Source organism: Nilaparvata lugens, chromosome 8 (genome assembly GCF_014356525.2).
Source record: "Nilaparvata lugens isolate BPH chromosome 8, ASM1435652v1, whole genome shotgun sequence".
Classification (NCBI taxonomy): domain Eukaryota; kingdom Metazoa; phylum Arthropoda; class Insecta; order Hemiptera; family Delphacidae; genus Nilaparvata; species Nilaparvata lugens.
The window spans coordinates 22235002-22258994 of NC_052511.1; the positions used below are offsets into that span (position 1 = coordinate 22235002).

The 23993-nt window shown below is 30.6% G+C and overlaps 2 protein-coding genes and 1 long non-coding RNA gene across 8 annotated transcripts in view; 2 read left to right on the forward strand and 1 right to left on the reverse strand.

The window, feature by feature from the left end:
* The window catches only part of LOC111044204 (aminopeptidase N), a 73607-nt gene that overhangs the window by 47520 nt on the left and 2094 nt on the right, over window positions 1-23993 (forward strand). For all 6 annotated transcript variants that reach the window (XM_039434262.1, XM_039434263.1, XM_039434267.1 and 3 more), the window contains 3 exons: window positions 11627-11817; window positions 12886-13053; window positions 14055-14192. In XM_039434262.1, coding sequence (XP_039290196.1) covers window positions 11627-11817; window positions 12886-13053; window positions 14055-14192 — 497 coding nt within the window. The remainder of the gene's footprint in view (window positions 1-11626; window positions 11818-12885; window positions 13054-14054; window positions 14193-23993) is intronic.
* LOC120352659 lies at window positions 1251-7808 on the forward strand. Its single transcript, XR_005572005.1, has 3 exons — window positions 1251-1511; window positions 2444-2563; window positions 7670-7808. It is a non-coding gene; the product is annotated as an uncharacterized LOC120352659 (long non-coding RNA).
* Window positions 16529-23580, reverse strand: LOC120352658 (MATH and LRR domain-containing protein PFE0570w-like). The gene has a single exon (XM_039434268.1). It carries the CDS (start codon window positions 23541-23543, stop codon window positions 21618-21620), a length of 1926 nt encoding a protein of 641 aa, XP_039290202.1. The 5' UTR covers window positions 23544-23580; the 3' UTR covers window positions 16529-21617.

Genomic DNA, 23993 nt, shown 5'->3' on the forward strand with positions numbered 1-23993 from the left:
CGAAAATCGTCTACAACGTACTGTTGATGATATAATAGACCTTTTGCGCTAATTTTAATCCAAATAGGGACTTGGAAAAAATTTGATCGATTTCTAAGTTTCCCAAAAATGTTCAAAAAAGCAGTCTTTTATCACTTATTCGGCTACAGAAGTAGATTTCCAGCACTTCTTCTCAATGCAAAAATCCCGTCAGACGGGCCGTTGACGGGCTACTAACGTTTAAAATTTTAAATAATTGGTAATTGATGATGGAAAATTTTGAAAAAAATAATTAACGATTCTGTTCATGTTATAAACATTGTCCTAGAATTTCAAATGTTTCCAACCAAAATTGAGAAAGTTATATCATTTTTTCAAATTAGATTCCAGTTTGTGCTAAAAATCATGTCACACACCAAGCCTATGAAATAATTTTTAAACTAGTGATTATATGATTCAGTAATATCATAATAGATTGATTTAATTATTATGAATGTTTAAGATATAAGAAGCTATTGTAAAATGTTACAATAATAAAGCTAATAAGAGAATAGGCCTACCAACTAATAATATTGGTTATTTATAGGCATATTAGGGACTATGGTTACATTTGACCTAATTAACTTTTTGAATACAGTATTTTGATTAGATAAAACATTATTTATTTCAATATGACTAGCCTAGTATCAAATCAACCTCTTGAGAAATACTCTAAATAAACTGTAAATAGCAGCAATCATTCTTATTGATAGGCTACAATTTAATAATTAGTTCAGTACTATGTAAGGTCCTTAAATACTCCCTTGTATTGGTTTATTGTTTTAATACTATCAATTTATTAAAACCATACTAAATTATTACTTCAAAATTTCGGTGTAAATGCACGTCCAGTGCCAACATACCTGTCATCAAATTTTTGGTTGGGATTGATTATTAAGTATGCTATTTTGAGCACAAAATCACAAAAATTAAACGGCGGTCACTTTTGTTTTTGAAATAAACTAAGTTCAAAGTAGCACAATTTTACATGCATTTAACCTATGAGTAGCAGCCATTTTGATTATTGAAATCATCAAATTATGATATTCCTAATCTGAGTTTTCCTAACCCAAAGCTTTTTCTAACCTAAGCTTTATTAACCTAAAGCTTTTCCTAACCTTAGCTACTTATGGTTGCTACTTATAGCATGGGTTAAATGCATGTAAAGTTGTGCTACTTTGAACTTAGTTTATTTTGAAAACAATAGTGACCTCCGTTTAATTTTTTGATTTTGTGCTCAAAATATTATACTAAATCGATCCCAACCAAAAATTTGATTACAAGTATGTTGGCACTGGACGTGCACTTTAGCCAAAATTTCTTTCAATTAGATAATTGCTTTCATACATGTTCCATTTGATTTCAGACGAAGGTGGGAATAGAACTGCAGATACATATTATACTAAAATCCACCATGACAGATGAATATGATGCCAAGGATTAGATTTGAAAAAAGTTCTTCTCCTCTCTACATTTGATGAAAGCCATTTTCAGTAAGTTGCACTCGTTCAATGATCAAATTTTTCAACATAGCCTACATAAACAAACTTACTTGTAACCTTAACAAACAAACTTAGGCTACCTACAATAGTCTATATTCAAGAATTACTGGAGCAGTTTTAAGATTTTATGTCAAGCCCTATTAATAACCCTAATATAACAGTAATTGCAATTTTTAGTGTTTATAAATTGAATGTTTATCATTTTCAAACACTAAGGCCCGGTTGCACAAAAGCCGGTTAAATTTTAACCATGATTAATTCCGCGAGAGCCAATCAGAGAAGCCGTTTTATCAAAAACGCATTCTCTGATTGGTTCTCATGAAGTTAATCACGGTTAAAATTTAACCGGCTTTTGTGCAACCGGGTCTAACAGTTGATTAAACTGTTATCATTGTTGGTTAACTTCAAACTTGTAAAAAACTATTAAGTTAGTGGTTTTAATTTCATGATTCAATACATTTTAAGCTAGTGATTATATGATTCAGTAATATTATAATAGATTGATTTATATCATGGATGGTTATGATATAAAAGAAGCTATTGTAAAATGTTACAATAATAGAACTATTCATAACACCATTATAGGCCTACCTACTAATTATTAGTTATATTTATTTGGGACTATAGTTACATTTTTGTTAGGGACATGAACTAAATTTTTTTTAATATTTTGATTAGATTAAACCATATTTATTCCAATATGACCAGTATAAAATAACCCCCTTGAGAAATACTTTAAATAAATTGTAAATAAAAGCAATCATTCTCATTGATAGGCTACAATTTGATAATTAGTTCAGTACTATGTAAGGTCCTTAAAACTCTCTTGTATTGGTTTATTGTTATATCATTTACTATCACTTATAAAATTCCTTTCAATTAGAAAATCGCTTTCATACATTTAATGTATCATTTGATTTCAGGCAAAGGTGGGAATAGAACTGCAGACGCATATACCAAAATCCACCATGACAGACGAATATGCTGCCAACTACAGTTTTAGATTTAAAACTCCTTTCTACATCTGATGGAAACCATTTTCAGTAAGTTGCACTATACTATTTCCTAATCACTAAAGCAGTTTTAAAATTTTAAAATGATAACTTTATAATTGAATAGGCTCAGATTTTTAATTTCATATGAAGCAAAAATTTATTGTAAAACAAGCTGCAAATTAGTATTGTAATTTCCAAAGAACCATATTGGAGACTTAAGTCACAATAAATCTCAATAATGTTGGATATGTTACAAGAAGTTTGACGAATGAGTGAACTGGCAGAAGTGTGAACCGCGGCTAGAGTCGGTTTAAGGTTGTGCAAAGGCTAAAAATAACATTTATACTGGTGATATTTTTCAAAGTTTTTCGGTTTGTATATCATCAACCTATCAAAATGAAAAGGTATCCTCAGAAAAACATTTTTCCGATCATTACTTTTTGAGATATGAGAGCCTAAAGTTTGAATTTTTCGGACAGAACATTTAAAATTCGGTTAAAGATAAATCCTTGAGATTTAGAGGATAGATTCTTCATAGTATTGTTGAACTATTAAAAAAATATTTTCTGAAAATATCCATTTTATCGAAAATACAAGGTTTTTGGGCCACTCTGTATCTATATAGAACAAGACAATTATTTATCATGCAAATATTGATTGGCTCTGAATTTATTTATCCTTTTGTGGATACAATCACAAATCATAAAAATATAATTTGGAAAGAATAGCAGGCTTTGCCCAAAACTATTTTATTCCCAATTTTGATAATGAATAATATGTCCCAAAATGTTTTTATAATATTTTACTGCTGAAAGTTCAAGTTTAATTTTCATTGATGTTTAAAAAAATATAGGTATAAAAATCAGAAATAAAATATAAATTACTAGCAGGCCCTCTTTTTCATGTCTATATTGACTGGGCTAATATGGTTGCAACTTTGAGTGAGTTAGTGTGAACGCATTACTGGGATAAAACATACCTATAGTCTTTTTTCTTTAGGGCTACCTGGAATAATACTTGAGAATAGAAATCAAAGAAAAATAAAAATAATATTATTCTAATATTTTTATTTCTAAAAAGAAATATGCCAATTTTAAAATGGGTACTTGAATTTCTGTTTTTATTTACATACCTACAGGTATGGTTTGAAAAACAAATACGGCTATCTACTACAGTGCAGTGTAAATATTGCCTAAAACGCTAACCTTGCTAACATATAAAAATTAACATACAATAAAAATAAGTAACATCCATATTTACATAACCAAAAATGTCATATATTCGACTAAAAAGGAATAGCACATTTGCTCCTGGGTGGCACATATATGTGCGACATGACTAATCAACTCCTCCCAATAAAAAATTAGGTTTACTTCATATATACCAGTCAATTAATACAGAATACTCCACACATTCCAAATCATATCACCTGTTGAAATGAATATTTCCTTAACAGTAATTTGAATTACTCTGGAATATCGTTAAATTCCTCAAGTTTCTCAAATTTCAGGGTTTTTTCACTCGTGACACATATATGTGCCACTCGGTCTTTATATAGAATGGGAGTGTAAACCAAGGATAGTGTATAGCAGGTTGCCTCAATCGCGTTTACATACGCGGATGAGATGGCATGAGCCTACGTGGCAAACGCCGGCTTCCCATAAGAATTACATACAAAACACCGCGTCAAATATCACTTCCTCACATAAAAACCGCTGTATTGATAAAAAATATGAATATGCTATTCAATTCGGAAAGAAACAAGCTCCACATCAATGTGTATTTTGAAAACATTAATTCATTTCGAAAAGTGTAGAAAGTCCTTGAATCTATCACTATATTCAATCGGTAAAACCTATTCATATTTGTGAAAAAGCTGGTAACTTATTTGTTTTGGACTTATTTTAAACAATAATATGACAAAATGAAGCGAACTCATTTAATTTTATGCTGGTCGTCCAATAATATTTAAAAATGATTGTTCCTTATTTGACAATTGTTTGTGAAAATTGATAGTTGTATCGTCGCCTGGAATGCTAGTTGCAAGCATTTGTATTAATGATATTTGTTTAAGACTTTATTAATTGACATATACCTAGAACCAATTTAGCGAAATCATGGAACTGATGGTTACAAGTTATTTTTAGAACGTTGAACTGTCTGGTTACTAATAATTATTTCAGTTGTCTACTGGAAAGCGTAGTGCCAACACGTTGTTCTTGTATTGTGTTTTTGTTTCTGCTCAGTGCAGTATTATTATTATTAGTATATTTTATCGATTATTTTCATGGGACACAAATTTACAAAGGAAATACCATATATTATTCACGGTAGTATGATATTTTTTATTTCAATGTGTCCATGGGATACTTATGAATGCAAAAAACACTTGTGTAAAGCAAGAATAGATCTTAATTATAATTTAAATAGTTCATCAAATTATGACTTCAAATAATATAACATTAATTATTCATGAAATTATTCAACTACTTTACAGTACAGTAGTGTAATGCGTTTTATTTTTTGATAAAATAACAGCATTAAAGTCATTAAAAGTCATGATTATCTATTTTTTTATCATAATTGGGATAAATAAGAATCTTTATAATGTTTAAATGATGTTCATATATTCTTAGGGCTTATCTAGACTGTTTATTTTTGTGATAAAGCTAGGCAACCGTTGATGGGTTCGCATTGCTATCTTTCAGGAGTTGTTGATAAAATAACGTTAATATCCTGAAATTCCTAAAGAAGCTGTTAGTTCTTTCCACAGACTTCATAAGGATAAAATTTCTAAATGAGAATGGAATCTGTTTAAGAGAAAGAACTAAAACGATGCAGAAAAAACTAATAGAAAGTACAAAAACGTATTTGAAATGGTATTATCAAATCAAATTGTGTGTTCAAACGATTTGTTTTAGACTCGCCGGTAACATTTATAGGATTTTTACTGAAAATTAGTTTGATATTGTTTCAAAGGGGATAAAATGCTGAACATTTTGATGTCAATCACTTCTATGTAAAGTTGATGGTTGATTTGCTATGAGGGCTCAAAGTTGGCATTTTTACATTTGAATGCATGTTAAGCCAGGGCGAGAGGTCGCAGCATGACGTCACACCATAGCAGGCTGCGTTCTCCACGCGTCTTATGTGATCAAGGCAACCTATTATTATACTATTCTTGCTGAGTGTAAACCACCTGAACCAACCCATTTTTTTTCAATTATAAGGAAATAGCAGTATCATCAAAGGCCAATGACATACATATACGTACACAAAATTCATCATTAGTAAATTATTATTATTGATCATGTTTTCAAAGTATAAAATAAAAATCCAAGAAAATATTTGACTTACAGATAGAAAATTGAATTGTCCAATATGTTGTGAAATGAAAATAGTTCATTCAATAAACTTATTTGTGAATAAAACAATCATGTCAAAAAGGCTTTCTTTTATGAAAGTATGGAATAATCATAAATTAGTAGTCCCAATACATGTGGAGAAATTGCAAATCAGTTACTTGAATCAAAGAAGAACTCATCGTTTCGTACACTTCACCGCTTGCTCCCAATACTCTTTTCAAATTTCTTCTACATGTTTGCCTTTTTGCAACCAATGTCCAATCACTGCTACCCAAAGACGGAACCTCCTTCAAACACAGTTTTTGGCGGCTGATTGAAGTTTTAGTTTTTGAAGAAATGAGGGTTTGTAACTCAAATATTAAAATGTAAACACCCATTGTGTGGTACATAATTTTAAAGGCCTTTTTAAAACAAGAATGACGACATCAATAAAAATGTTCTATGATACTTTTATCAAAAATGGCGGCTGATTGAAGTTTTAGTTTTTATAGAAATGAAACATTGATAAAAGTAATAAAACTTAAAACAACACTTTTTTTGATGAATAACGAAACACATTGAAAAACTGATTATTTATTTAGTAATCTGTTTGGTACTTTTTACTTTCCTTGCCCTATTAGCCTACCATAGGTAAGGAAAGTATTGCTTTCTGAAAAAAATTAAGGTACCCCAATTTCTAAATTTCTATACGTTTGAAGGTTTGAAGGTCCCCTGAGTCCAAAAAACTGGTTTTTGGGTATTGGTCTGTGTGTGTGTGTGTGTGTGTGTGTGTGTGTGTGTGTGTGTGTGTGTGTGTGTGTGTGTATGTGCGTCTGTGTACACGATATCTCATCTCCCAATTAACGGAATGACTTGACATTTGGAACTTAAGGTCCTTTCACTATAAGGATCCGACACGAACAATTTCGATCAAATGCAATTCAAGATGGCGGCTAAAATGGTGAAAATGTTGTCAAAAACAAGGTTTTCCGTGATTTTCTCGGAAACCGCTCCAACGATTTTGATCAAATTCATACCTAAAATAGTCATTGATAAGCTCTATCAACTTTCACAAGTCCCATATCTGTAAAAATTTCAGGAGCTCCGCCCCATCAATGCAGATAGAATCCCAATTATCAGGCTTCAGATACAATTGAAACAAAAAAATCAAGTGGAGTAGATTGACCATGAAAATCTCTACAATTAATGTTCAGTAACATTTTCACCTAAAATTGAAAATAAGCTTTAAATTCGAGAAAATGTGATTATTCAATTGCAAATTATTGTTGATTCTATTAAATCATTCACTATGAAGAGATAGCAGACCTCATGTGTGTCTCCAGCGTTATTACCCTGTCACCAGCTGGCTCAAATCACTGAATAGTAGACTTGAGATGCGCGGGAACAATAGCGTCAGGTGATCAATTTTCATAACGGCAAGGAAAGTTGTGTGAGTGCGCCACACCAGATTTTTACATTTCATTTCAAAAGATGCTCCCGAAATGCTCGAGACCCTTTATTCTCTCGTTTGACAGTGTGCCAAACTGTCATAAATGTAAATGAGATGTCCTTATGAAGGTCTAAGTCAACCACTTATGAGGGGTTGAAATTCATTTATGTATGTCAAAAGGTAGAGTATTCGACCAATAACTTATCCTGAAAGTTACAATATGTATATCAGTCTCCAACTTATAAAAGTTTTTAAGCTACATAATCAGCATTCTGAGAATTGATTACCGAGAAATTTTATATTTTACTCATAATAACCTATTAAGTTATCCCACTAAACTGTACATTTCATATTTTACAGGACCAAGAGCAGAGAGACTACGCCTCATGAAGCTCAAATCGAGGACGATAGCAGTTCAAAGTAAAAATATATAATTAGTAATAAATTGAAAGTTCAATTTTTGTAATATTTAATAAAAATCATTGAATTTTATTGAAAATAATGCTTTCTTATTTACATTTTTCGCTCATATAGATATACTCTGAAGTTAAGCTTTAAAGAAAATAAACTAATATAGATATTAATATATAATATTTAATATTTTAATAGATATTCAAAGTAATAATTGATGTGTTACTCAGATGTATATGAACTGTATTCCATTTGAGGTGTTGCAAGCATAGAGGGCTGTTGAACTAGAGCAGATTTGATTTAATTAATTCATCGAATGGCGAGTGACTCATGCACTGCTCCCTCTCAGGACAGTCTGCAAGCTGTTATTGGTTAGCAGAGGTCGATCTCGACTCAATCAATACAACTACAGAGACAGTTTATAGACTGCCCTGACAGGAGAGAATGAATAAGTAATTTGCCATTCACAGGAGAATTTTAAAGAATATTTCAATTTGAATAATATTAAAAATATAAAATGTATATTAATAATCTGATTCAGTGCAATCCAATATAAATGCTTAATCATAATTCAAATTTCATCCAGAATTTGAAATAAATCTGTAATTCTTATTATTCATGATTCAATTATTCTTCCAAACTAATGCTCCAATCTTACTATTGCCTTAATACTCTATTTCTATACTCAGTGGACATCCATAGATTCTATATGTAGATGAAATCTATATAATATATATATTATATAGTCTATATATATATATATATATTATATAATCTATATATTATATAGATTTCATCTATATAATCTATATATTAATGAAATCTATAATATATATATATATATTATATAATCTATATATTATATATAGATTTCATCTATAATTATATAGAATGTATGGATGTCCACTGAGTATAGAATCGAGCTTGAATTTCGTGAAAGGTGTGCCAGGTGGCCTTGAATGGACGGATTGCATCCAGCATGCGTTTCAAGCCTGAGTCAAGACTGCATCTCATTCCTGATTCGACCGTGCATCTCGGGCCTGAATCGAGCACGCAACGCGATCTTGATTTTAGCTCGCAGCACCAGCCTGATTAGAGCCTGCATTTCGATCTCGAAACTGGCTTGAACGATGTATAAACGGACTCTTGAATTCAACTCATTTCGAGCAAAACGCATGCGAATGAAATCTTGAATCAAGCCCTCACGTTTGACAAAACGAGCTTGTTTTGATTTCGATTCAAGTTGATTTTGCTGATTGGGAGCAGTGTACCTCCAGCATTCAAACCTATATTTCTGACTGCTCTTTCCAAGACAAGGTTAAACAGAGTGCCTGACAGAGTATCTCCCTGTCTCAGGCCCCTCTCAATGCCAAACTCTCGAGAACTTTGACCAGCGATACTAACTTTGCTTTTGGTTCCTGTCAATGTCATGTTCACAAGGTGCACCAACTTATCTGGAATCTCCAGTATGCAGAGTGTTTCTAGCATATACGTCCTGTCTACACTATCATATGCTTGCTTGTAGTCTATGAATAACTGATGGACAGGAATATTGAATTCATAGCATTTCTGCAGTATTGTTCTGATAGTGAATATATGATCCGTTGGTGCTCTCCCCTGTCTGAAACCACTCTGATATTCTCCAAGAGCATTTTCAGCATAAGGTGCCAGCCTCTTTGCTAACACCTTTGCAAAGACCTTGTAAGCTACATTTAACAGAGCAATACCACGGTAATTAGCACATTCCGACTTGGAGCCTTTTTTATGTATTGGGCAAAGGAGTGCCATTTTCCAGTCATCTGGCATTTTCTCATCCCTCCACACTTTACAGATCAGGGCATGCACCTTTCTCAAAACCAGCTCTCCTCCATGCTTCAACAGTTCAGCTGTGATTTTATCACTGCCTGGTGCTCTGTTGTTCTTCAGCTCCTGCATGGCTTCACTGACTTCTTCAAGCCTCGGTTCCCGGTCTGCAATTGTATGTTGATCTTCCAAAAATCTGGACCCACCTCTCTCACCGATGGGATTCAACAGATTCTCAAAATATTCTGCCCATCGATCAAGAACTGCAGCTGGGTCCCCAGCCAGATTTCCATGTTTGTCTCTTATCAGTACTGCTCTAGCTTGGAAACCCTTCTTTTCTTCTCTTACCAAGCTGTACATCTCCCTTATTCTTCTGTTTGTGGCTTGTTCCTGTATCTTTCCAATCTTCCTCCTTTCCCAAGCTCGTTTCTTCTCTCTACATATGTTTGCTGCCAGAGTCCTGGCTCTTACAAACGCCTCTCTGGTATTCCTGGTTACTCTTTGCAGTGCTCTCTGCCTTGCTTCATTTCTCATGCTTATTGCTTCTCTGCATGCTTGGTCAAACCATTCTTCCCTCCGAACAGGCCGCGTGTTGCCTAATGTTTCCTCTGCTGCTCTTGTCAAAGCCCCTTTCAATATTTCCCAATCACGCTCCACATCATTGACCCCCTCCGTCTCTCCAGGTCCTAATAGATGCTTTACTTTCTCTTCATATTGCACAGCAATTTCCCTTGTCTTCAATTTATCTGTGTCAAATTTTGTCACTCTTGGGTTTCTTATTGAATGCAGTCGTGATATTCTCTGCCTGCATGTTGCCATCACCAGGTAGTGGTCAGAGTCCACATCTGCCCCTCTAAAGGCTCTTACATCCATTATATCTGAAGCATGCCGTCTATCTATGAGAACATGGTCAATCTGGTTCTGTGTATGACCATCAGGTGACTTCCATGTTGCTTTATGTATATTTTTATGAGGGAAGCAGGTGCTTGCAATAGTCATTCTGTTGCTGATTGCAAAGTCGATAAGTCGTGTACCATTATCATTTGACTCCTCGTGTAAACTCTCCTTGCCTATTGCTGGTCTATAGCATTCTTCCCTTCCTACCTTGGCATTCATGTCACCCAGAATAATTTTCACATCATGAGCAGGGGCCTTATGGTATAGTTGTTCAAGCCTATCATAGAAAGCATCCTTAGCATCCTCATCACTTTCCTCCGTTGGAGCATGAGCGGAGATCAGTGTGATTGTGAAGAATCTACCTCTTATCCTTATTGAGCACATTCTCTCATCAATATCCTTGAAGTCTATAAGCTGTCCGAGTAAGTTATTGTGCACCACAAATGCAGTTCCAAAGGTGTTAGTATTATTTCCACTGCATAGTATGGTGTAGTCCTTGGTCTTCAAAATGTGGGATCCTCTCCATCTTACCTCCTGAAGCGCAGCCACATCCACCCTGTACTTTTTCAATTGATCTGTCAGGCCATTATAAAAATAACAGTAACATGGAAATATAGTAGTTCAGTGATGTAGGAAAAGGCCTCCAGACATTGGAAATTAATTTGCATTTTTTAAACAGCAGCCCTAGATATGAAGAATAATAATTTAAATTTAGACTTTGGGCTTTATGTTTTAATATTCTGTAGACTAAGATGTGCAAGGAATTGATCAATACTTCACTTTGTTTTCTGCTTAACCAACTATAGCATGAGAACTTATTCAATTTCTAGTAAATACATGATAATTGATTGAACGGAAGTATCTTATAGTGCATACTTTTAAAGCTATATAGTATTCTAGAGAAGTTTCAAAATTGTTTAGACTATTCAATAGTAGATCTGCGTGTTTTCTAGGTGAAGTGATTTTGAAGCAATTAAAAAGTAGATTCTTATTTGCGTTCTATCAATATTATTTTCAAGTATCTAACTATATTGTCCTATTTACTATACAACAATATTTTTGAAGCTGTTGTATATGTTTTTTCTCTGAATTGGTAGATTTTTAAAAATTTCCTAACTTGTCCAATAGATTCAATTAATTTTTATTTTCAATCCATTTTATTCTATACCTACATACATCCTCATTCACTATTCATTTTTATTTCAGAAATACATGTTGCATTTGGTGGTGAATACCAACAAAGAGCTCACTTTCTTCCCAAAAACTCCAATTACTGGTTATTTGAACCTATTGCTTCAATTGAATTTAGTTGGAGTGGCGGCGGACAGTGATCACCAAAAATTGGTTCATGAAGCGAAACAATTTTTAAATGATGAGATTCTCGGTAAAAACGTCAGGTACTAAACTATTATTGTATGCTACCTGTATTTTTGTGAATGTGATGTTTGTGGTAGATACCGTATCTATGCATATTGTAAGAAAACGACTTTATAGATATTGTCAGATAAGTGGTTTGGCAATACTCACTTCAATCAGTGATTTTGATGGTAACAATATCAACGTCTTATTATTCTTTCAATTATCTAGTCGATTCTATTAATTACGGTTCTATTTCAAATTGAAAAAATAACGTTTACTATTATAAAAATCGTTGCGATGAAGCAAGCACAATTGGTGTATCCTTCCTTTCCTCTCTGTCACATCCACTACTACTTCTTTTGCTCTATTGCTCTTCCTCCTTCATCTCCTATTCTTCCTGCTCCTTTTATTTTACTTTTCTTCCTATCATACTGAATTTCATTGCTGTTGAATTCCATGTATATTCATCAGACAATAGTTATTTGTGCAACTAGTGCGCAAAGTCATAGTTTGCTGCACCGAAAGAAACGTTCACGCACGAGCCGTAGGCGAGGGCGGAATGGTTTCTTGAGTGCAGCAGAGGAACTTTGCTCACGTATTTCACATTAAATTTTTCCTACAGTTACCATTGAATATGAGAAGTGGTTGATTATGGGTAAAATGATGGCTGAAATCCATCAAATGTTTGTCTGTATAATTTTGTTATTAATAACAACTTTAATTTATTTTAAACTTGATAATCCAATTGAAAATTAATAATCGATAATTTATTCAAATTAAAAATTAAGTTAATCCAATTAATTTGAAAATTTTGAGTAAATCTTAATTTCTAAATAATTTTTCAACCAATCAATTTATGAATGAAAACAAATATTATTTGAAATAATGAATAATCACTAATATTCTAAATGTATAATTTAATATAATGTAATAAGATAATACACAAAGTATTAAGAGTCCGCAAAGTAGTACTTTGCGCACTAGAGCGGAAACGTGATTCTTTGCGTTCTGTAATCAGTGCAGAAATGGTCACTTTTCAAGGTAACTGTAGGAAAAGTGTATTTTCAATTTGGCTTATGTTCATGTTAAATTTTTCCTCTTTCCAGTATAATGGCGGATTTCAAAACCAAGGCATATTGTACGGCAATCAAACATGGTGGCTATGAAGAGTGGAATTTTCTATGGAAAAAATATCATGAGACAAATATTGCCTCAGATAGAGTGGTCATTCTCATGGCATTGGGATGTAGTAAAAATAGCACCATCCTTTCAAGGTCAGTGGAATATTTCAATATGATACTGTATGATACTGATACTGTTCGATAATGTATTATGAAATGTGAAAAATATAAACATTGAAGTGGAACATTCCGATCTTAAAGAACATACTATTATTTATTGATGCATCTATCACAATATGAGTAGACCTATAATAGAAAGTTAAAATGAACTCGTCATGACCTCAAGCAACTGTAACTGAATAAATTATATTTCTATATTGTATTTGAGCAGCTTAAGATGATATGCAAGCTCAATTATTTCTACCCGCAATGTATGTATTTAACTGAAACATTCAGATCTTGAAGAATATATTATTTATAGATTCTTCAATCACAATATTAGTAAAATAAGAAGTTAGAATAAACTAGTTATAACCTCAACTATAGATTGAATAAAATATGTTTTTGTGTTGTATTTTAACAGCATGATACAGTGTATTTCAGAGAAACGGGAAATTGTAAAAGTTAAATAATTTAAAGAAATCGCTTCTCGAATCTTGTCTTTCAATTCTTCCGTTGTTGCAGAATTGAAAGCCAAGATTCGAGAAGCGATTTCAAATTCCAGTTGTAATGTTACGTCTAACCATGCATGGACAATGTGATGAAGAGACTACAGGAATGTTTGCATAGAAAAGGAACATACCTGCAAGATGTCATCTTCAAAAAATAGATGTTACGGTATTATTTATTCTAAAATGGCGTTATTTTTAGTATTGAATTATATGAAAAACTTTATTTAAAGATCTGTTTTACTTGAAATTATTCAACTTTCAAAATTTCCCGTTTCTCTGATATACTCTGTATAAATAGGAAAGCTCAATTATTTCAACCCGCATTGCATGTAATGTCTGAATGAATAAATTAATAAATATATATTCAAGATTGTTCAAATAATATGTTAAAATGTACTCGTCATGATATATTATGTTCAAGAGTTTATTCAATTATCATTCTGCAGTTGTTTTTGCAATAATTATATATTTGTTTCGTTAAAGGTATTTGAACAGAATCCTAGATCCAGACAGTGAGATAAGAAAACAAGACGGGGCGTTTTTATTTGAAGTTGTAGCCAATAAGAATCCAGTCCTGGCTTTCGATTTTCTCAAAAAGCGGTGGGAGAATCTCCAGTCATAGTAAGTTTCAATATTTGAAATTTCTGTTCCATAACATTTTTCCAAATAATAACATAGAAAACAATATTGGTTTAGATCTTGACATTTGCAATTTAAAAAAAAGTAATAATACGACATTATGGAATATGCCTAGTAAATCTCTGGATATTGCAATTAATTTGTGATTGTAACAACAATCTATTCTTATCAGTCTTTTCATATTCAGTTTTAATAATACTACAATATTACCTTCACTGCTACACAAAAAGTAAAAGTGGAATTAGTTACTTTGATCATCAATAAATATGGAGGAGTACTGCTTCTAGCTTTGGAATTTTTAAAATACATTGATCAAGCAGGTACCTATTATGAATGAATAATTTTATTGATCAGAAATGAACATTACAACTGGTTGCTTACATAATAAATCACTTGTATCACAATCTCATGTATTATCATTCAATACTTTTTAAATTCGAGTAATTGGGGCGTTTCGTGTGTCTACTTTTAATTGTATCCGCACCGAAACCCCACTTCAGAGATAGAATCATTTGATACTCTTATTTTCCAAGAAGGATTTTGCCTCTTGTCTAATAAAAATATTCATCATTCTACTCTGGATCCTAAACTAACAAATTTACCATTTTCATTAAGTTGACAATGCGTAGGCAATAAATAAAATACATTGCATCTGATTACTTTTATTGAAAACTTTTCAAGTTTACAAAATAAAAGAATGTTACACAATAAAAAACTTATTACTATCAAACCTATACTCTGAAATATGTTTTCTTTTTGACAAGACCTAATTTTTAAAATAATGAACAAATTTTACTGATTTTCTGAAAATAGATTAGATTAATTAATTTTTACTCACGTGAATTTAGCCTAAGATTCCACTTTTAATTTTAAACACCTTAAAAAATTTAAATTGACACTTTCAAAAGTTACATTAACAAACAAATTTTCTACTTTATGTTTAATTGAACAAATAAATGAAATAATAAGCTATTAATTAGAATTTTACCAATAAATGTGGAGCAACCAAATTTTTTGTTCTAACTCGTGGAATCTCAGGTGAAAAAAGGTACTGAAACAAACAGGATATATTATAAACTTCCTTTACCTAGAGCAAATAAATCTCAATGCTACTGAAATCTGAGTTATATAATTCAATGTATCAACCAAATAAAAGTTAAATTTTAAGTTATAATCTGGTTATTTAATTTGTACACTGTCAAAACTTTATAAAAAATTAAATAAACTATTGTTACAATTCAAACGAGTTCATTTATTCAACCTGATTTATTGACATTAAAAGGCGGCAAGTTTAAAATTTTGTTTTGGCGGTACGAGATTGACAAGTTTGAACTACAAAATTAATTCTCTCTCAAGTTAACTTGATAATATTTAATGTGACATTTTTCATTATTTTTTCCTAACATTACAAATGCCCGCCTTCAACAATAAAAAAAATTTATTTTCAATTTTGAAAAAATTTAAAATTGATTTTTTTTTTTTTTTATAAGTGTAATTACACAAAGTATAGAAATTCTAAATCAAGATTATTACATCGAATATACTGAAATAATTATTTTTTTTTATATAAAGCAATTGCATTAAATTCTCATAGCAAAATTTAAGTATGTCAAAAAATATTCAAATGATTATTAATTCATATAAGAAAATTACAAAATTATTTCCGTTACATTTTTATGCATAACAATCTAGAATGTATATTGTCAAAATTTTCATCAAAATGAATACCTTATAGATACAAACAAATGTCAAACTGTAAGAATAAAATTCCATAAGTTAATAATAAATGAATATAGATTATTAGAATACAAAACAAATATAGAATAAATCAATGATGTATAGTGGATATATTCATGTTATAAAAAACATTCTCAAATACTCATACTCAATTATAGTCTATTTACGAAGAATAGTTCAATATATGAAGACACTTTCAATATATTTACGTCGATGAATGTTTTTTGCGATGAAATGTTTTATGTGATGATCAATGATGATGAAGAATGTTTTTATTCCAATGAATGCGAAGATGGTAGCAGTATAGAACTCTAGAAGTTCTTGTAGACCAACTCGTTCTTGAAGTACCATGGAATTGTAGTCATCAGTCATCATTGAAGAATTATAGTCACAAATTGTAGACATCGCAAACATCTCGTTTCATTTTTCTTAGTGCTTCTAAAATTTTTAGGAGTGATTTTTTCTTCTTTTTTATTCTCGAAGATAATATATCAGCATACAGATTTCAGACACATCTTATGCAGTAATAACTTGTAGATATATCGTGAATAACTTGAAGATATTGTAGATTTCAGTCATGATTTTTTTTTTTTTTTTTTTTTTTTTAGCATCAATGAGAAAGTTCATTTGATAGAAGTTCTTGTAGAAATAACTATTTTATTCGATAGTTATTACGAGTTTTGAAGATCAATTTGACATTTTGTAAAGCAGGAACATTGTTTACAAAAATCCATTAGACTTGGATTTAGATGAAGATGTTACAAAAATCCATTAAACTTGGTTTTATGCGAATCTCGAAGATCAATTTTAACAATTTTTTACAACTGGAACATTTTTGGATTTAGACGAAGATGAAAGTTCATTTGCAGGCACATTCGTAGATACATCTCGTTATTTTTTAATCACTCATTTCTTTTACTTCTCACTTTTACATGTCCATACTCGTTTAGATAGCACTTTTATTTGTAGTTGTAGTTGCATTATGTGCAAGTGGAAAATTTTGAAAGGATTAACTTAAGGAACGGAGTGAGTTGCTAGAAAGGATTCACTGTTGCCAATATCTAGAAAGGAATAGCTTTTTTAAGGTAAGGTAAATTTTAGGTAAAGGTTTCTTGCAATGCAAAATCTTGAAGTTCTTGTGACTATAATTTCTGGAACACCCTCTATGTGGAATGACATCTTTACGCTGTGGAATGGAGTTAGGCCACATCTCAGCTTGAAGTTCTGCGACGAAGTTCCATACCACTACCATTTTATTTTCAGCAATTTCGTTGTCGTAGAATATTGAAGATTCGAAGATATCATTCACATTTGTATTATACGTTGCAGTGTTATTCGATGCACTAGTAGTCACTTTCACGTCAAGAATGTATGAGCATTTAAGAATAAAAAATTACTATTTAAATTTTTAATAAGAATAAAAAATATATATATTTTTTAAAGATAAGTTTTAGAATTGACTATTACTCAAAAATATAGTTAAGTTGATAAATCGTCAGTCATATTTCAAACAAAATGAATCATGAATATTGTAAGTTCATGAATTTATCCACAAATTTCAAGTAAATCATAAAATAAAATATTGACAGAAGAGTTATACTAAATATTTAGATAGGATATTAGTGATCAATAGCATATGAATCAATTTTAATTAAACAATATTATTATTTCAAGTACGTACACATTATTATTACTGAATACAAGTGAATATAGAATAAATATATCAATTAACAACAATATTATATTATTTATTCCTTTATTTAAATCGTTTCAATGGTTTTCAGCAATTTATTTTCAATTAATTTGAACATTCATTATTTTATTAATCATTAATGTCAATCATTTGTTTATGAATTTACTATAAAAGTAGGAATTTAAACACAATGAAATTTAAATATTACTTATAAATTTTCCAAAACTTTCAAAATACGTTTCATCAAGTCATTTAAATCATTGTATTACCAACACAAGCTACATGGTCATTCATAAGCACAAATTACATTACACAAAATTTATGAGCATCCCTTAAGACTTCAAGGTCAGGATTTCTTACTCAAACAAAATACAATTATAAATCAATAATTACTAATACTAATACATACCAACAAGAATACTAAACAACAGTACCAATACAATAGATTTCATGACTCAATAAAATTTGTTTGAATTACATTATTATTTTAAACAAAGTTTCATTTTCTACAGTTGATTTAACAAAGTGTTATAGTATTCAATTGCATATTTTTTATTTTAGAATGATTCTCAAGCCATTGATCACGTAAGTTTAGAAAAATTAATCATCTTTATGGTAAAAACGCTTCATCATAAACTTATTTACTTTCAAAATTTTTCCAGTTTTTATTTCTTCAAGTTCATAACAACCCTTTCTTAAATCTTTTACTACAACATACGGTCCCTTATATTTTGCACACAGTTTCGCAGATATTTTCTTCAATTTGTTAGATAGAATGTAATTTTTTATCAAGACTTGATCACCTACATTGATTTTACATGGATTTTTATTTCTCATATTCTGTTTAAATCTTCTGATTACTCCTTTATTTTTTATATTAATTAATACTCTTCTATTTCTAAGTTCTTCGGGTTCTAGTTCAAATTTATTATCAGGAGGAAATCTAATACTTTTGAAAACTAAATGACCTAATTTTTTATTCATCATCATCTCTACTGGAATCTGTCCTGTTGTTTCATGAAAGTTACAGTTAATGATGTATTCTGCCTTATCAAGATGTTTGTACCAAGTATTATGCTTCTCCTTTGGAACATAGGTGCGTAAGATCCTGTTTACTTCCTTTAACGGCCGCTCACTCAGATTAGCTTGAGGATGGTACATAGAAATGTAGTAAGGTTTGATTCCCAGACGCTCCATTTCTGACTTCCATATTCTACTTTGAAAACAGGTACCGTTGTCACTGATGATGTATTCAAATTTACCAAATTCTTTTATGTATTCTTCTACTTTTTTAATTAAAGTCTTACTATTTGCTCTTACTAACGGATATAATTTTACATGCTTTGTGAACCCATCTAATATTATACACATCCATTTATATCGACCTCCTGGTAATTCACCATATACATCTATAAATATTTTGCTATTCTTTTTCTCAGAAATGATAGTGTGCATATCGAGTAACTTTTTCTCATTTGAAGTTTTTACCAACTGACAATACTTACAATACTTAATAGTTTTCGTTACCATTTTATAGCAATCTTTAATATAAAATGTTTCTTGCAAAAATCTACAAACTTTAGAAATACCTACATGACCTTGTCTATAATGTGTTTCCATAATTAAATCTTCATAAAGTGCAGAAGGCACACACAATTTCCAATAATTATTTTTAGTAGTTTTTCTACAGAACAATAAGTCTTCATGGACAGTGAAGTATTTACAAATTTGAACGTTACCCATTTCTACTTTATCTTTTATCTTATTTATCCATGGATCAGTATACTGTGTATTTTTTATTTTCTTAATTATTTCATTCATGGGCTTATCACTTTTAATAATATTAAAAACTTTATATTCATTTGAATTACGTACCTCTAAATTTCCCTCAAAGTCGGTTCTTGAAATTATATCAGCTACAATGTTTTCTTTACCTGGGATATATTCCCATTCAATATTATAATTTTGCAATGCTAAAATCCATCTGCCCATTCTACTGTGTCCTACTTTACATTTTTTCATAAAGGTTAATGCTTTATGGTCTGTTCTTACTATTATTTTACGATCTCCAAAGTAATTCTGAAATTTTTGCAAACCAAACAATACTGATAAACACTCCTTTTCACAAATAGAATAATTTAATTCACTCTTATTTAAACTCCTGCTAGCATAAGCTATCACTTCATGTTCCTTCTCATTATTCTCTTGGAATAATTCCACACCTATACCTATATCGCTACAGTCAGTACTCATAATAAATTCTCTATTGTAATCAGGATGTCTGAGCATTACACAATCAATGAATTTTTCTTTTATTTCATTAAATACTTTTCTTTCCTTATCAGTCCAAATAAATTTTTTATTTTTATTCAATAGATGCTTAAATTCAGCTGTTAAGTACGAATAGTTCTTTTGAAATTTTCTATAATAATTACAAAATCCAAGAAAAGATTGAAGTTGTTTTAAATTACTGGGTTCTGGAAAATCTTTAATTACTCTTAACTTGTCTTGATCCGGTTCAATTCCTTCCTTACTTATTACATATCCTAAATATTTTATTTTATCTGCAATTAACTTAGATTTAGCCAACTTTAACGTTAAATTACCTTCTTTTAATCTTTTAAATAAGAGATCAAGTCTTTGAATATGTTCCTCAAGTGTTTTACTACAAATAGCTAAGTCGTCGACATAGGCGATAATGAATTGACAAACATCTTCTCCTAATATTTTATACAAACATTTTATGAATTCAGATGAGCTGATATTGAGTCCAAATGGAAGATGCGTGTATTGATATACTTGTCCAAATACGTTAAATGCTACAAATTTTTTACTGTCTTCATCTAATTTTACCTGATTAAAACCTTGAGTTAGATCTAAACTTGTTATATAATTACATTGGTTGAATCTTATTAATAAGCTATCAATCGGTTCTGGCTCAGTGTAATCTCTCAATATGAATTTATTTACTTCCCTACCGTCTAAGCACAATCTGATACTATTATTCGGTTTTTTAACTACAACCATTGGATTAGTGTATTCAGAACAGCCTGGTTCAATGATTTTTTGAGATAACATTTTGTTGAGCTCTTCCCTTACTGCATCTCTTTGATTATAAGGGATAGGATAACTTTTCTTGATTAATTTTATATCATCTTTCATTCTTAACTTACAAACGTATCCTTTAGCTGAGCCTGGAGAATCAGAAAATACATCTTTATTGGAATCAAACACATCAATTAATTTCTCTACTAGATCTTTGGATTCATTCTGTAAACTATGACGTATATTTAATATTTGATCATCCCAAATTTCTTCATTAGTTCTTTTATCAGCATTGACTTTGATATTGAAAATTTGTCCATACCTACAAATCGGTTTCTTAATGAAAGGTATCTCTAGTTTTTTAATCACTACTTTTTCTTCTTCGAAATTAACAATACCTTTTATTTCTTTTAGAAAGTCACAACCTACAATTAAATCTGTATTTAAATCATCAACTATTAAGAATACTATTGGTAATTCCATCTTCTCAAACCCTACATCTAGAATAACTTGCTTATTTACTTTCTTATGTTTTATACCAGTTGCACTTACAATACTAATATTTTGAGCTGGAACAATACTTAAATTCTTAGAGTTATTTACTTTCAATTCTTTAATTATTTTTTCATTTACTACACTAACCTCAGATCCTGTGTCTATAATTAACATAAATTCTTTATTACAAATCTTAACATTTACTTCGACAAGTTCATAGTTTTCTTTTATAGGCATGTCCGGTTCATCTAATAATTCTTGGAAAATGCAAAAGTTTCTCTTTTTTAAAATTCGTTCATAATTTTTCAATACAGGTTGATTGTCTATATTTGAAGAATTTTCATTTGAACTTTTACTTAGATTTTCATTTGAATTTTCATTGGTAAACCCTGAACTTAATGAACTAACAGGAGAAATCATTTTTCGTTGTTCATCCTTTAGTTTAAAGGATGTTTGTTACTATTTGTACTTTGTGATGTATTTCTTTGTGATGCTCCATATCCAGGCGGCGGGTAGTTGAACTGCTGCGGAAACATCATTGGATTTCTAGGATGAAAATTACCTGGTTGATTCATGTTTTGATTCATTTGATTCATGTTTGCATTATTTGATTGTCTACGATCTTCCTGACGTTGTTGATAACCTGATCTTTGAAAGTTGTTATTATTTCTTCTATTATCAAAATTATTGCGTCCTACCTGATCAAATCTTCGATTGTCATTTGACTGATTCTTATCTTGATTTTCTTGATTGTTTTGATTTTTGTTCACCCTATATTCATCTAATAAACTGAATGCATCCAACACCTTAATAAATTCTTCTGCATTCTTTACATTTCTAACAATTGCAGCGGTAATTATATTTTCATTGTAATGATTTTTCAACATTTCAAAAATTGTGTCTTTGTCAATAGCCGGAATTAAATTTTTACAGATGTTAAATTTGGAAATAAAATATTCACTTAAAGTTAACTTACTACCAATGAGGTATTTTCCAAATTGAAGTTCTTGTCGTGCTTTCTTCTGGATGTCTTGCGACCACATCTTCGAGATGAATTTGTTTTTGAAGCTTTCAAAACTGTCAATATCGGTTTTTACAAAATCCCACCATTCTTGTTGTTGATAAGTTTTATTCAAATTATTGTCCAAAATACTTTTTATTTTTCCCCATTCAGTAATATGGTTACGAGATAAATATTCAGTTAAGCTATTGATGAAGTTCATAGGATTTCTCCTGTCAATCGACATTTGAAATTCGTATTTGTCAGAAGGAAAGCAATTATTTACTTGCGGTACAAAGTTCACTTGTGATGAGATTTTTTTCTGTAATTTATCAACTGTTTCACTGTTTTTCTCTACATTCAACTGTAAGGTACAGACCTTGACAGCTTCTTCGTTCTGCCTAACTTCCAAAATATTCAGATTCTTAGTGATCCTATCTTCTAAATTGATTTGCATGGCTGATTGTTGGTGAACACTAGCCCTAACATTTTCCATCTCTTCATTAATATTATTAATTTCATCTTTCAATTGACTTGTATTTTTGTTCATTGTTTCGGTTACCTGACCTACTTGTACCTCAAGTTTTTTAGTTTTGACCTGCATTTCTTCGATTTCTTTGTTATTTTTCATACAGTATTGATCTAACCTACTTTCTTGTTTTGTAATTTTTTTGTCTAGTTCTGACCTAACCTTCTCAATTTTCTTGTCCTGGCATTCAACTTTCTGATTTATTGTTTGAAACTGTGCTTTTATTTCATTAAACTTCTCATCAAACTTATCATTTTGTCTGTTAAGTTTTTGGTTTAAACCATTAATTTCATTTTTTACACTGTTAATTTCACTTTTAATTTCATTTTTAATTTCATTTTTTGCTTCATCTTGTTTTTTAAATTCATTTTTTATACTTTTGTTTTGTTCTTCAAGAAACTTCATCAAGATATCCATTTTAGAATTTACATTATAAAGTGAATCGCTAGATTGAGCAATAGAATCTTCAATGTTTTGTTGAGCATCATTGTTTGAATTATTGACTTGATCATTTGAAATCTTTAAATTTGAATCATCAACTTCTTGTAGTTCAGGTTTATTACAATTCCTATCGTTTTGATCGAGGAAACCAACAAAATCTTCACCTAAGGATTCATTTGACTCTACTAGGGTTAAGTTCAGTTGTTCTTGCGACTCCATATCACTTGAATTCAATACAATAGTATCATTGGATGTATCAAACTCTTGCATTGTACTTTCCCTATCTTCTAATTCATCTACCATTATAGTATCTTTGGACGCTTCAGATTCATGAATCAATTTTTCCATTTTGGTTGATGTCTTCGTCTTACTTCTTAGTAGATAGTTGTTCATCAGAACGCAGTATTTTGAATACAGATATAATCATTTACAATGTTTTCTATAATTTACCTCGCATTTCAACTCAATGAACTTAACTGATTTGTAATCTAACCTAGTCAAAATCATTCAAAGTATCTCTTAGCGTCACTATCAAATTCTAACCTAACCATGAACTTTTCAAGTTTCAACATTTATTATTTGTGGTCTTTGTGAATATTTTGTTTCGATTTTCCCCATTCAGGGATGCCATTTGGGGCGTTTCGTGTGTCTACTTTTATTGTATCGGCACCGAAACCCCACTTCAGAGATAGAATCATTTGATACTCTTATTTTCCAAGAAGGATTTTGCCTCTTGTCTAATAAAAATATTCATCATTCTACTCTGGATCCTAAACTAACAAATTTACTATTTTCATTAAGTTGACAATGCGTAGGCAATAAATAAAATACATTGCATCTGAT

Coding starts and splice junctions, on each gene's coding strand:
- LOC120352658 (XM_039434268.1), bottom strand. CDS start 23,543: ATGAACAACTATCTACTAAGAAGTAAGACGAAGACATCAACCAAAATG.